Source organism: Scophthalmus maximus, chromosome 7, assembly GCF_022379125.1.
Source record: "Scophthalmus maximus strain ysfricsl-2021 chromosome 7, ASM2237912v1, whole genome shotgun sequence".
NCBI lineage: Eukaryota > Metazoa > Chordata > Actinopteri > Pleuronectiformes > Scophthalmidae > Scophthalmus > Scophthalmus maximus.
Genome location: NC_061521.1, coordinates 7,460,644 through 7,475,149, shown reverse-complemented (window position 1 = coordinate 7,475,149; position 14,506 = coordinate 7,460,644). Strand labels below are relative to the sequence as shown.

General features: G+C 45.9%; 1 protein-coding gene and 1 long non-coding RNA gene across 3 annotated transcripts; one reads left to right on the top strand and one right to left on the bottom strand.

Moving 5' to 3' along the window:
* Positions 1–2,212: 2,212 nt before the first annotated feature.
* hapln3 (hyaluronan and proteoglycan link protein 3) lies at positions 2,213–11,494 on the bottom strand. 2 transcript variants are annotated; one of them, XM_035643289.2, is made up of 5 exons: positions 7,856–11,494; positions 6,804–6,944; positions 4,985–5,383; positions 4,082–4,384; positions 2,213–4,011 (listed from the first exon to the last, which is right to left on the bottom strand). In XM_035643289.2, exons 2-5 carry the CDS (start codon positions 6,931–6,933, stop codon positions 3,734–3,736), a joined length of 1,110 nt encoding a protein of 369 aa, XP_035499182.2. In that variant the 5' UTR covers positions 6,934–6,944; positions 7,856–11,494; the 3' UTR covers positions 2,213–3,733. The 2 variants fall into 2 exon arrangements, with proteins under 2 accessions (XP_035499182.2, XP_035499183.2); XM_035643290.2 differs by lacking the exon at positions 7,856–11,494 and adding an exon at positions 7,683–7,836.
* A 945-nt stretch (positions 11,495–12,439) lies between these two features.
* Positions 12,440–14,499, top strand: LOC118314915. The gene is made up of 3 exons (XR_004794755.2): positions 12,440–12,608; positions 13,274–13,481; positions 14,092–14,499. It is a non-coding gene; the product is annotated as an uncharacterized LOC118314915 (long non-coding RNA).
* The last annotated feature ends 7 nt before the right edge of the window (positions 14,500–14,506 follow it).

The window sequence follows — 14,506 nt, the reverse complement described above, 5'->3', positions numbered from 1 at the left end:
TAAATCGGAGAAAATAACCGTGAATGAAATCTGGTACGGACGTGGATAGCATTATTTAATCCTAAAGATCTCCTGAGGTTGGGTTTTGGATCCTTTGGAGTGCAGGTGAGTTGTCGTTAGTGCGGACTTGCTGCCTCAAATTTCCCTTTTTCCACTTATAGTCGTAGTCTTGTTCCAGGCCAAATAGGCCCCCACGTCTCAGTTTGACTCAGATATTCAAATATAATCAATTGAAACAAAACGCCAATTGAGGCCTTGTTCGAAAACACCGCTTGTTCATCTACTCTCTATATAACACACTCAATAGTTCACACAATAGTTGAGTAGTAAATTAGGATTTTGCCCACTCACTTGTTTTGCATTAAAAATGAAAAGCTGCAGAGTCGCACAGCAGTAATATCCCCATCGGATTCCACCGCCAAAAAGTATTGGGCAGTAAATGTAGAGCATGGTCAAAATGTATTGGAAAGTGACCCTAACTCGAGTGCACTTATAATGGACTTGTACTAACTAATATCTCTGTTGTGTTGCAGGTTAGATGCCTCACAATAACAAAAACATGGATAAAGTTTTCATCTTATGTACAGTATATATCTAAATCTAAAGCAAGTAGGTAAGCATTGCCTGCATTCATTTGAAAGGTACAGTAGGTGATGTGATGATGATGTTAACAAGCTGCCGTGGGAATTTTAAAAACATGGCCTGATGCCCTGCATATTGCAACATGTGATGCGAGTGTGTCCTCTCTGGGGGATGAAGTGATGACTCCCCCATGGCCACTAGACTGGAATCTGTTTCACCTATGCAAGGCACTGTCCTGGAGGCCGGTGGCGACGGAAGCCATCTTCCTCGCAGGCCTTGTTTGACAGGCTGGTTCTTCTCTCAACGTAGGCAGCTCAGGTTTTTATTTCATGAATGAAAGTGTGGATGGCAAACTTCCCAAGCTTGTGGCACTGTCCAAAACAGGATATGATACGGGACAGTCTGCACATGGTACAACCTAAGGGTGCGGTCCAATTGTCCTTCCTATCGTCTTTTCCTATCTACTATTCCTTGACCTCAGTGGAAAACGTCATGAGGTCAAGGAAAGGTGTAAAGGAGGACTCATAGGACGGCGGTGGTGCTCAGAGAATCCGACTCGACTTTCACTAAACTACGTCATCACGCGACGGCGGACATTATTGACGGGCGTCTGCCGTGGTCAAACTACACATTTCTGAAGATGGACTACAAAAAACGCAGAGGCTCCATCAGGATGTTTTAGTGTGTATCCTGTATGTAGATGTAAATTATTCATATGTAACAGTAGCTTACTGGATGACGAGCGTCCCTTCTGGGTCATATCACTACTACATTCTACTTCAGATTGAATAGTTTATGTCCGTGAATGGTGGGTCACGTTAAATATCACTGCCGCAATGAATTGTGGGGCGTCTATATCTCCTGACTCTCACAAAAGAAGCTCCAGTGTACCCTGCGCTAAAGGAGATGGGCAAGGAAGCATTGAAGCTCCTTTCCTATGCATTTAGAGAATCCAAACAGCTCTCATGGCCGCCGGTCAGATACTTCCGGGTCACTTCAAGATTTAGGAAAACTTCCTGAGCCAATTTGACAATTCTACGGTGCCCCTGGATTGTAAATAAAGATGGACGACTTGACAGCTCCCAAAGATGAAGTCAAATCATCTAGTTCGCCCCCTGGTGGCTGGCTGCAGTATAGGTCATAAACCCTGGCACATGGACCAAAACTATAAAAGTCAACTTACACATTAAACAATTATTTTTCGAAGATGGCTTCTGTCATTTGAGGCAGTTCTATTCACACTGATACATGTTCAAGTGTTGTTCCGGTTAGTTTGGTTTTAAACAGTATCTGCAGGACCTCCATACTGTGGCTATAAAAAAACGATCATGACTGCGCACACTCTGGCTCCAATTTTGTTTCAAAAGCGCAAGATGGCAGCAACCGAAATCCATGATCCTTTATATACAGTCTGTGGGTACAACGTGAATTGAATTGCCTGCTCTCATAGTGCCTCCTGGTGTGTTGCAACAGTGACATCAGCCCCCAATCTTTTCTCACAATTGCAAAGTTTTTCCAAAACAAATAGAGACAGAACTGGTTTCCTAACTGAAGGATTAGCAGAAGTTTCCTCGGGTTTAACAGTTTTTTCTAGTTATGTTTATAACAAATGTATATCTTATTTTAAAAATATTTTCAGTTGGGTTTTTATTGATTTGTAGAAAATAGTACAAATGCGTGGACATACAGCATATAATGAAAAACACCAAAAAGGTACATGTGTGTCGGACAAACACTATTTCTTCTTCCACAGCGGTGTGTGAACAAGGTAGTTTAAATATTACAACAACACAGAGAATCACTGGTAACTTCTCCATCAGAGTCCTAACTCTCAATCACCCCCAAAAAAGAAGAAAGAAAAGAAAAACAGATGCATTATACTTTATGCAACTGGGATGCGCAAACATTTGAGGCGATGAACAAAGACCCGACAGTATGTTTCACACTTTTTCAAAAGACTGTGGTGGAATCAAAACTACGGTTAGTGAGCGCGCGATCACGGACCAAGGAGAAAGACCTGACGCAAGAATAATGAGAAACACTCTCCACGCCCTTGACCATCGAGGCCCTTGACCCAAACGTCCGCTGCTGCAGTGTGAAGCCTGCGCGATTAAACGCGTCAATGTTTGTGACTGTAATATTTGACTGCAATGTTCTGGAGGGCACTGCCGGGAAGGACAGCGGAAAATGCTCTTGTTGAATAAATACAGGGCACAGGTGAAGGAGCTGTGTGAATTGTGTTGAATGTGAAAAGGTTGATGAAGAGTCTGAATACCCTGAGGAATTAATCCTCTGCGAATTAAAGTCATTGCTGGTGGTGGATCAGAGTCAAAAGCTGTTAAAACTGTCAAGTAAAATTAGTTTGATTCTGATCTGCGCGGGGCATTTGCAGCTTTTAAAAAAAAAAACTGAAGGCAAAAGCAAACCATGGGGAAATGTTTCTAAGGGCTTCTGTAGTGGTTGAGACCTTGGTTGGGACTACATGGCCAATAGTATGTGGACATCCCTGCCCATATATTTTGTACTTTCTGTCTGGGGTTGTTTTTCATTGGCCAGGTTAACCTTGATGCTATAATTAAAACACAGACTTCCTGTTTCAACTTGAAAATGCCCCCTTGTACAAAACAAGATCCAAATGTCTTTGCCAGAGTTGTTGTGGAATAACTTGACTGGCCTGCACCGAGCCCAGACCTCGATCTCATCCCACACCTTTGGGATGACCTGGAATAACAACTGTGAGCTAAGCATTATCCCCCAACACCGGTGGCTGAGGCAAAGCAAATCCCTGCCGCTGGGATCCAAATATCTTAGAGGGGCCGTTAAAACAGCATATTAACGCCCTCTGGTTTTGGAATGGAATGGGATGTTCAGTTTTTTACATATGGGTGTCATTTTGCAGTGTCCACATACTTTTGGCCATATGGTGTGGCCCTGCCTACGTGAAAGTACAGAGGCAGCTGTCGACTTACAGTTCAAGACTGAGACGACGATTCTCAGTGTTATGGAGCAGGATGAACCCAAATGGTCTCACTTTAAAACAGCTCAGAAATGACCAAACTGGATAACAGCTTGTGCCAGCCTCCCGAGCAGAGCTTTCAACCAGTGTGCCGCCGGAATGGTTTGCTTTTGTCTCGTGTCCAGTCAGAGCGCTCTACCGGTAACAGTAGACGCCAAACTTCAGGTACAGATGGGGGAACCCAAAACTACGCACCCCTGGTTCGGGCGGGCCGCAGTTGGCCCGCGGTTTTGTGATGGGATAACGCACGCTCCCGTCGGCCAACCAGCCGGCGTCACAGCGGTCGAACCCCGTCAGCCTCCAGGCAGCGTGGAGCTGGCCCACTTTGGCGATCCGACTGCCGTCAATGGCACACGCTTGGACCGCTTCGGTGAAGTTGAGCTTGCTCGGGTGCTTCAGGAAGTACACAGCTCCTAAGGCGGGAGGGAGTCGTTAATAAAGACCTCGTCATGTATTAAGTTTTGAGCACATTGTTATACTGACCCTTGACAGAGGCGGAGAAGCAGAAAGCATCGTAGCTGTGCACGAGGCGATGGCGTTGACCGTAGCTGCGCAGGCCAGGGGCCAAGTCCACCCCGCCACAGCCGTCACGCGGGTCCGTGATGGGATACTGCACCGTGCCGTCGGCCAGCCAGCCGGCGTTGCACCAGTCCAGTCCGTCTTCCCACGCTGCGAAGAGCTGCTCAAACGTGGCCAGGGTGGCGTCCTGATCCTGGCACGCTTGTTTGGCCCCGAAGAAGTTAAAATGGTAGCGCCCCCTCTGAGAGTAGTAGGGAAACACCACACCTGCACGTACAGAGGAGAAGTGTTCTTATGACAGTTTACGCAGAGTCACACATTACTGTAGTCCAACACTGTCCGGTCTCACCTTAATGTGAAAAATTCACAATCGTAGACAAGTGGAATGGTAAAAAATATAATCGTCACTACTTTTTATATTTGCTTTGCACACGGTGGGAGGAGTGTGGGCATGCAGTATACAGTATTAACATAAAGAATGTTAGGGTATGGTGAATTGTTAATTAAAGCTGCAAGATGTTTGTTTTTTAGGGGGGGGCACTTTTGGGCCAGCAAAAAACAATTTGGGGGCCTCTTGACAAATCATCATCTTTGGAGTTGACATGGCAAACCTGTGAGCAAACAATTACTCATTTACACATCCAGCATCTATGGTGTCACATAGATATCTTGGGTCTGTTTTTTAATCTCTTCCAACTCCCGATGTTCACCACTACAGTGCTGTTGATGTACATACAGCTACAAGGGGAGGGTGCTTCTTGCGGCACAGTATGTAGCCAACTATGTAGGACACAAGTCTTACATAGTTTCTTCAACCTCGTCAGTCGACACAGCTCTTCTCACACACACACACTTGGGATTCCTCACCTCGCAGCTCCAGCTCCACAGTCACACTCTCGTCCTCCAGGCCGTCGATCACCTCGCAGCGGTATCTCCCCGTGTCATTGAGTCGCAGCTCGTTGATCACCAGAGACATGTCCCCCGGCGCCGAGCGTCTCAGGCGCACGCGGCCCCGGAAGTTGCCGTAGCTGCGGAGGCGGTTGCCCATGGCGACCATGACCTCGGTCTCCCTGCCGAAGGCTACAGGGGAAGCGGGCGGGGCGACGGTGTTGGCAGGCAGCCAGGACCACTTGACCCGGGTCCTGCGTGGCGTGGCGATCTCCGGCTCGTAGTGGTAGTGACAGGGGAGGGTGACGCTGCTCCCCCTGGTGGCCGAGACTGAGTGCTGCTCGGACTCCACGTGCAGACGAACCCCATTGAAAAAGACTAGAGAAGACACAAAGCACCAGATGGTATTTCGTTAGTGGAATATTCATGATGCTGATTAAAGCAACATCTCTCCTTGGTCAGTGACTTTAATCTGTGCTGTTTGGAAAGGTACTGACCTAGTCAGACAATGGTGTATCATCTGGTGTATGACATACACCAATTGGTGTATTGGGCATCAATACAGCAATGACATGGGATGTAAGTTGTGTATCAAGTCATGAATCTTAATTTACGGATGAACTTGTCCCAAGCCTTTTAAGAGCAGACATTTTTAAAGCAGTGTAACTTTATTTATTATTTTAACAATTATTTTTTTATACTTCATTATTCTATTTAGTTATGGTTTAGAATTTACCCTTAAATGATATTGTATATTACTAACTTACCACATTTATTCATGTGAAATGGAACCAATCAACCAATTTATCAATCTATCTAACTATCCATCCATCCGTGGTCCTGCCAGTCAGCCTGCATACAAAACATCAGGTCCTGAAACTAGCGCCCCTTAGAAGAATGCAGCAGTTACTGTTGTTATTAGTAACATATCTCCCTGTTATGATGTCAACATGTCTGCAAAACAAAAGGCCTAAATCTACTCTTGTTCACCAGCTGTTTCATAGCAACAGGAAACAGCAGAGGACAATCACTGGTGGGCATCAGTTACTCTGGAATGCTAAAGCGAAGAGAAAGCAAAGTATTCAAAAAGATGTAATATTTTTAAATGTTTTATCCAAAACAAAACTGGTGAAGCCTCTGGTGAAACACACTTCTGATCAATGTGTGCTTCACGTTTGCATGGTTGCATGGACTGTATGCAACTAAGCCTTTCTGTGGCCACAATGTCCCCTATAAAAAAAATTACATGTAAGATTTATTCCTTTGCAATGAACTGCATGAAAATACTGACCATAACAGCGCGCTACAAAACTGTGACCCCCGAGGTAAATTAAGTCTGAATAGGCCAGCACAACATTTGTGTCACCTCACGACATGATCTAAATCTGAGATGAATCCGATACGACCAAAATAATGTTTAGAGAAACTGATCTGCCTGTTATGTTCAAGGCAACATAAACATATGTTCACTTCATCTAAGCTGAGGTAAGAAGATGTTGAGTACTTGAAAAACTGGTCAGGGTCAGGATCACAAATGCACGCACACACGCACACAAACGCAGGACTGGGCCTATATGGAAACAGAAACCCACATCAATCACGAGTAGAGTTTGTTTTTATAACCCGGCTGACTGCCTGGCCTCCGTGAATTATAGTTGTCTTCCCTCCGCATCCAGGTGACTTCCTGCCAGCTGTGTTGTCATGTACACAAATGATGAAACTGATCTGATCACACACACACACACACACACACACACAGACAGAGAGAGAGAAAGAAAGAAGGGGGGGGGGGCCTTACTCTCTCCGTTGCCGTTGCCGTTGCTGATGTCCTGGTAGTGGAAGCCGTTGTACAGGGGGATCCTGCCCTGACCTCCGGGCAGCAGCAGGTACAAGCAGACGACCAGTAGGGGGCGTAGTAGACTGAGCATGACGGGGTCCTCTGCAAAAAAAAAATTGTCCTGTTTTTTTTTTTTACCTCCCCCTTGTCTGAAAACTGTCATAAATACCAGGCAGACGATGATAGATCCGGGTCTATTGACTGAGCAGTCACTTGCCACATTGGAATCCAACCAAAATAACAGTTTCACACCGATTCACAGTTTAAAGACGAGATGTTAGAATTAAGTAATCAAGTTAGACTCTTCTCCAAATGACTCTGATAGGCTCAGTGACTCTCACCTCAGGTTAAAAGGCAAACCATCAGTTTATTATAGTTAATAGCTCGAGGGAGACACCGCTTTTAGTTTTGAAGTCATTAATCAATTGGTTACAAATTGAAAAAGAAAGTTATGGTGATAGTTATGGTCAACTTCAAACATTTAAATCTGGATGGAAATAATATGCGTTTTTGATACATTTAATTAGAGAAAAAAACTTTTACGACAAATTACAATAATCTTTCTTCAGTCAAAATCTCTGAGAACTAGTGTTCAACGACTGCTAAAGTAGATCGATATGAATTCAAGAAACTTTCCTCACATTAAACAAATGTCGGAAACCTATACATAGAAAATCGATTACTCGGTGGTTTTACGCGCAGTTTCTTTTTTCTCCTCTCACATTGAAATGAACCCCAGATTACTAGAATAAACTAAATGATTTCCCTGTAATAAATCGCATGTGTATATAATGCTGCGTAATGAAGGAGAGTCTGTAAAGTCCAGAGGTTTCTGTTTACCAACTGAATTGCCGCCTCGCGTTGCTCCAAAATTCCAAAAGCGCGTTTGAAAACCATAAGAAAAACCATTCAAAAAAACAAAAACACAAGCTACACGTTCATTATCTCCGCCTCAAACGTCTGCTCGTGGAGGGGGAACGAGGGGTAAAGTCGTTGAAAAGAAAGGGACTCACGGAGCAGTCGTTGTCCGCCAGCGGCGCGTCTTCACCTCATCTCCTCCAGCTCATCCTCTGCTCTCCGCTCCACCGCGCCGCGCCGCGCGTCACAGGGGCGCGTGGCGACGTCACGGGACGAGGCATCCCCCCCCCACGGTGACGCCATAACACACACACACACACACACAATAGACATGCCCGTGGCAGCACTGTACAAGACATATATTTATAGCCCCACTGACAGTGGAGCCATTGTCAGCATCACTGTCACCAACAGGCTACTGTACTCACACTAATACTCAAAGGACTTTTTACAGTCAAAACAGTAGCCAGCAGGCCTGGTGTCCATTAAAACAGCGTTGTCTTGCTGCGAGCATCCCTCCCGTTCATGCTGGACGCGGTGCCACCCATAGGGGTCATTTACGCTGGGGACGCTGGGGGACATGTCCCCACCACTTTTTTTTTTTTAAAAATGGACAATTTTGCAACCCACCGCTTTTCAAAAGCATAGTTCGTCAAAAAATGTCCTGCAAAAGAGCGCACGCAATAGACAAGAACACTTTGAGCACGGTTCATTTGCACAAGAGAACATGTACAATCTCAGGAACAAGTTCCGCCCGTTCACACCCAAGCGGTGCGATTCGGACAAAGTTGACACATTTAACATGAGTAAACTTTGAATAGGAAAATAGAAAAGCGAGCATGGCTCCCACTCTGCAGCAGCAGGGCGGAGTGAACAGCACTAGTTTGGCACAGGCACTGCACTAGTTGTCCAAAAAAGGCAATTAGCCTACTGATTCTAAAATGACCCGAAAGCGAGCATGTGCCGATCAGAAACCTTGACCAATCCTCGACCGTTTCTTCTTGTCCACGTTTTCCATCATCTCTCTGTGAACATGACAAACAGCGAGAAGGACCTATCAAGCTGGGATGGCCTAAGGTTTTGCGAACGTACCAAGATCCCTGCGTCGTACACTGACTTGCAGTACAGCGCAGCTTGCTAAAGAAGTTTCTGATGTCTCCACTTCCCTTTTCCCGCTTGGACAGTTTTGGGTTGCTGTAAATTAGACAAGCCTACTTCTCTACTGCACTTTTCTTTTAAAAATGTGTAGCTAGCAACATGTACTATAATTAATATTAATATAACTAATAGGGTTGTTTTTTTATCCGAAAAAAAGTGTCCCCGCCACTTTTCAAAACAAAGTGACGGCCATGGCCACACCTCTTCCTTATGCGATGTCAGTGGACAAAATCCACGGCCCGTGGTCAGTGCAAAAGTATATTCAGACTCTGAGGCAAGCAAGAGGCGTCTGCACTACAGGTTAAATCAACAGAACATTCCCTTTTTCTGTCTCCCATGCAGGGGAAGGACCATGACAAAAAGAGAGGAATCTTTATGTGAAACACTTTGATTTGTCCGACACGTGCCGTCGATAAACCACATTAGCTTCAGGTACATTTCTGCTTCTATATGGACGTGTGAATGTTGTTTGAAGACCGACTTCAAAATGATTTTAATAGTCCAATATCATATACAACAAACAATGTGGCAAATAGCCAAGAAGAGGAAGGAAAGATATTAAACATTACTTCTACATCTCACCACAAGCTATACGTAAAAAACTGACACTAAACATCCAAATGTCAAATGCAAATTCTAAAAGTGACCTTATTCTTGTCTCATCTGCAAACAAAACAGGTGTAAATAACAATGGCGCTAATACAAGTAGCCCACCTGTGTGCCACCTCACCCCATCTTGCACACAGATGGTACCCGAGGGCTATTTTCAACCGTCGTGTAAAACGAATGGGGGTCAGTTCAACCCAGTTGACCCCTCTCTTGACCTTTGTGTCATCCCACTAAAGACCTTCTCAAGCCAAACTCACGGTCCATTTCTTAACCCTTCGACCTCTCCTCCGAAACTGGCAACCGTGGCTCCGTTTTAACAGATAACCACGGCACCTACGCAGCACATTGTTTATCCGAAGTGCAAATATGGGCTGCAGCTTCGACACGCGTAGTTTTATGTTTTCATAAGCCCAGTTCTGTGTAATTGTGTGTGTGTGTGTTTTTTTTTTAAACTCCCAACAGTCTGTGACATATTTCCTAGCTTTGAGTCCATTCAAAGGCAAAGGAAAATCCTCATTAACATTTAACAACGCAGGTGTATTTTACAACCTTCTCTCCAAATGGTGCGATCTAGCACGGCCCGACTCTGACCCTCTGCAGATGGAGTTCTAACATTAAAAGGAGGGATCGATATCAGCCAAAAACACCTTAAAATCCTCAACCTGTACAATCTCATGCATGACATGATTAACAAGAAAAGCTGCTTATTTTATTAGCCACATCAAATAACCAAAATTTATGGCAGTTTTTTTTTATTTTATGGCAGCAATTGTCTTGGGTTGCCAGCCTCAGCACTCCTGGTGTGTTGAGGCTGACGGAGCATATTCCGTGCCCCCTGTTGTGCCATGGCCTCGGGTAACACGGCAAAATATTGCTGCACAAAGTCATATTTCAGTCATTGGCTGAAATAACAGCAGCCGTAGTGGAAAACAAGAGCAGGATCCGTTGCTCCGCCGGGGCCCCCTCGAGAATGTGCCGTTCCGGCACCGCCGCCCGAAGATCTGAGCGATGGGCTGATTATCATGGCGCAGATGGAAGCTGCCCTCCTGACACACAGTGAACACTTTATGGTCTTCTGGATATTATTGTCTGACACAACACTGCCATTCGCCCGAAGAGCCCCGGTTAGAGAGTCCTGGAGCTCTCCGAATCCTGCACGCGATGTTTTCCTCTGCGGTCAACCCCCTTGTACAGCCACTGATGTTTTTCTAGTGACTTGACTGACACCTAGCTGACTTAACAGAAACCCAAAACCATCACTATTTCAGCGGGGGGCTGAGGGAAAAGCCGCCGAAAGACAATCAGAATGTTCAGGGCTGCATGTTATGGTCAACAATCAAGAATGGTCAGGCTGATTATTCAATCACATTGCCATCATTTTGCCATTTTACTCTTTTTTTCTCTCTCTATTCTATTCTGAAGCGGACATGAATACTGAAGTGCAAGTTTTGTGACAACCCATACAGTCGCTGCCAAGACACCGCAATCTACACACGTTAACCTAAACGGCGCTAAATAAAAAGTCCGACGGTCACCGAGGTCAGTAGGATTTACTGCTGGGGAACTATTACTGGTCTTAACAATTTCTTTTTGCGCCAATCCATCCAGTAGATACGGGAGGTCACCAGCGTGCAATGGAAACTTTGACCCGCTGGCGTCGCTGGGAAAAGTCCTGGGAACGCCAAAGTCATTGGGATTTACAGTGTCCACTATAGGGACCATAGACAATCTGCGCCACACTTCGTGGCAATGCATCCGGTTGTTCTCATGACATCTCCCTGAAAAAAAAGATGCAAACAATTCACCACTTGATAGAAGAAAAGGAAATGAATCACCAAACACAATTTGCCTAGTTGTCCGAGGAACATAAATGTCTGTACAAAATTTCGTGGCAATCTGTGGTTCTTGAGATATATCCCATTCTGGACCGACCAGCGTTGCCATGCCCCGAGTCACGCAGCCCGCGTGGTTACAAACCACGGAAGCACAAACCTTCACTGCAGCTGAACAGTTCCAAAGGAATTTTAACCTCAGTTTGAGTTTAAATGACACACACACACACACACACACACACACACACACACACACACACACACACACACACACACACACACACACACACACACACACACACACACACACACACACACACACACACACACACACACACACACACACACACACACACACACACACAATTAAGGTCACAGTCACGGCTTTAAAAAAACAAAAAAACAACGACACCAACACGCAAATCATCTGATGGCAGAAATCCCACATCCGGATCACTACCAACATCTCATCAGCTGTGGTTTGCCCATAGTGACACACTTATTGTGCCACGGCTGCCTCAAATTCCATCGCAATCCATTCAGTAGATGTTGGTACCTTTCACGTTCAAAATGGAAACTTTGACCCACACGGACCAAATTCAAGGGATCGCCAAAGTCGGGCGGGTGTATCCTCTGCGGGCCATGAATTCTCTGCACAGAACATGTTAGCAGCAATCCACCCAAATCACTGTGGAGATACTTCAGTCTGGCACAAAGTGGCGGATCGACCGGCTGACAGACCACAGAGTCATACGACAAGCGCGCCTCGGTCGAGTTTTCAAAGTCGGGATCCAAGCCCGTTGTTTCCTCAGCGGTGTTTTAAAAAAAAAAATGTTCGGACGTCTTCGAGAATGTTTTCTTACAAGACAAGAGTGAGCTCTGCCGTGCAGACCTCGAGTCACCAAAATTTGATTTGTGAATTTGCCGTTGAGCAGGGAAGTAGTTTTATTCGCAAAATCAAATTGCCTTTGTGAAATGTTAAGAGGCAGAGTTATTGGTCATCAACAGTACGAGCTCATGAAACCCCGAAAACCTCCCCTGGTAGTGTCAGTTAACAGCTGCGGGCCCCCCCCCCACCACCACCACTCCCAGCCTGTGTGACAGCCGGGGTGCCCCTCCCTGTGTGTCTCTTAGCCATTATCTCCCAGTGTGTTTGAAGAGACCAGATCGGTGCTCTTCCCAGAGCCTCGAGATGAAAGGTTTTGGCCTGGGGCCCCAAATACCAGCAGCCCCTGTGAACTGCTGGATGACCGTGGCGGTGGAGGCGGAGTGATCTGTGCAGGGGGCTGCCACATCCAGGCCCGGGAAGGTGAGCAGCGCTCGGCCCTGGAGTCCGGGGAGACGAAATGAAAGACTAAGAGATGACTCTCTCTGTGTGTGCGTGTGTGTGCGTGCGTGCGTGCGTGCGTGCGTGCGTGCGTGCGTGCGTGTGCGCGTGCGTGTGCGCGTGCGGCTTGACTGAAGAGCCTGATCATGTCAGTATGTGCAGTCACACGTAGTCATTAGCCGTGACTCCTCTTGTAAAGGGAAGGGTTAGTCACAAAAGGTGTGTGCGTGTGTGCGCGCGCGCGTGAGAGAGTGGTTTTCGGTGGGACTGTAATGATGAGAGAGGAGGGCGTCAATAAAAGACCAACACGAGAGCGAAGTGCAGGACTCGGGGAGGCGGTTTCCAACTTGATTAAAAGATACGAGGTGAAATGAGCTGCAATAACAAATAAACACTACAATCTCCCGTCTTTTTCTGCCGCGCCGGTGTAACTCTAGCCCCAACCCAACGTACAAACATGCCAAACGCGGGGTGCAGTCCTAAGCAATTCCCCGCGTCAGAGCCACTCATCAGCTGTCAAACCCACAGTTTCTGACCATTCATCCGAGCAGCAATAACATGTGTTTTTTTCTCTGCGCGCGATCGCGTCCCTCGAGATGCCGTCTGCGCTGGCACATAGCTGATTCAAAATAGCAGTTGTTTTTCAGGAGTGGATTCTTCCTGTACAAAAGCCACTGTGGTGCCTCCAGCTTCCTGCCTGCTTTGGCTGGATGCCTTCCGTCCGTCCCTGGCCAGCTGTCATACCAGGAAAGCAAACAGAGAGCGAGAGAGAGAGAGAAGGCCCCCGCAACAGAGCGGACGGAAGTGTTGTCAGCCATATTAAATTCCTGATGTTTTCCAAGACAAATATGGCAGGTATTATGCAATTTACATTTTTTTTTTCTGTGCGTGTGTGTGTGTGTGTGTGTGTTTAATGACCATGTTGGTGACTGGGAGTTGGGGGACGTCAAGTAACACTTCCCTCTTGGGTCACAAAGACCCACTTCCTTTCATCTCAGCAGGTTTTTGGCATTTTGGCTCGAAAAAATGACTGAAACAATTAATCAACAAGCAAAATCGTCGCCAATTACTTTTCTTTTGATGGACCAACGGTTGCGGCACTAATGAGGAAGCTTCTGGGGCTTTGATTCAGAAGCACTATATTTGTATTGGTTTTGAAAGGAAAGGATTTTTTTTTTTAACAGGTATCATTTCACATTCATTCATCAAGCAAATGTTCGGATTGTTGTTTTTTTTTAATAGTTTTTAACATCCTGCAGTTCTCAGCATGAAGCGTGAAACTTGAAACAGTAGATGATCATATTCTCTACAGTCATTACATACTTTCCGCAAGGAGATTTAATACTTACTTTTTTAAAACATAACGCTGAATTGATATCGACATTTATAATAGAAGTATACCAGCTGACTTTTTTTTTATATGATGTCATTTTTTGGAACTAACTAATGGGTCACTTGATTACAGGAAACCTAGAAACACGAGATTTGCTTAAAGCCCGTCTTCCTCAAGCTGCCCGGAGAAACAGCAACAGTGGGGAGGACAAGGACGGAGCTGTGGAGAGTTTGGTGAAAAGGGGACACAGGAGAAAGCCGTCATTAGGCTGTGAACGCTGTGACTGAAAGGAAACCAGCTGGTTCACCGTGGACGGAGGTAACTAGACGAACATGACCTAACAGAGGTTCTTCCACGGGGTAATTAGCTGGTATTAACTAATTGAACACACAGTTAGGGCCTTTTTCCCCGAAAAACACCGCACCAACATGCAATTCACCGAGGTAATGTGCTGAAAGACGAGGATTAACCTTCACGGTGTCCCCACACGAGCGTGGCTCCGTACGGTTGTGTCGTTCAAACCTTGCCCGGGGGGGGGGGGGGGGGG

Excerpts from the sequence above, each read along its gene's own strand:
- hapln3 (XM_035643289.2), bottom strand. The coding sequence starts at position 6,933 with ATGCTCAGTCTACTACGCCCCCTACTGGTCGTCTGCTTGTACCTGCTG. Across the intron at positions 5,384-6,803 it reads CGGCAACGGCAACGGAGAGA|TCTTTTTCAATGGGGTTCGT; the intron begins GTAAGGCCCCCC and ends TGTCTTCTCTAG. Across the intron at positions 4,385-4,984 it reads TGTGGAGCTGGAGCTGCGAG|GTGTGGTGTTTCCCTACTAC; the intron begins GTGAGGAATCCC and ends CTGTACGTGCAG.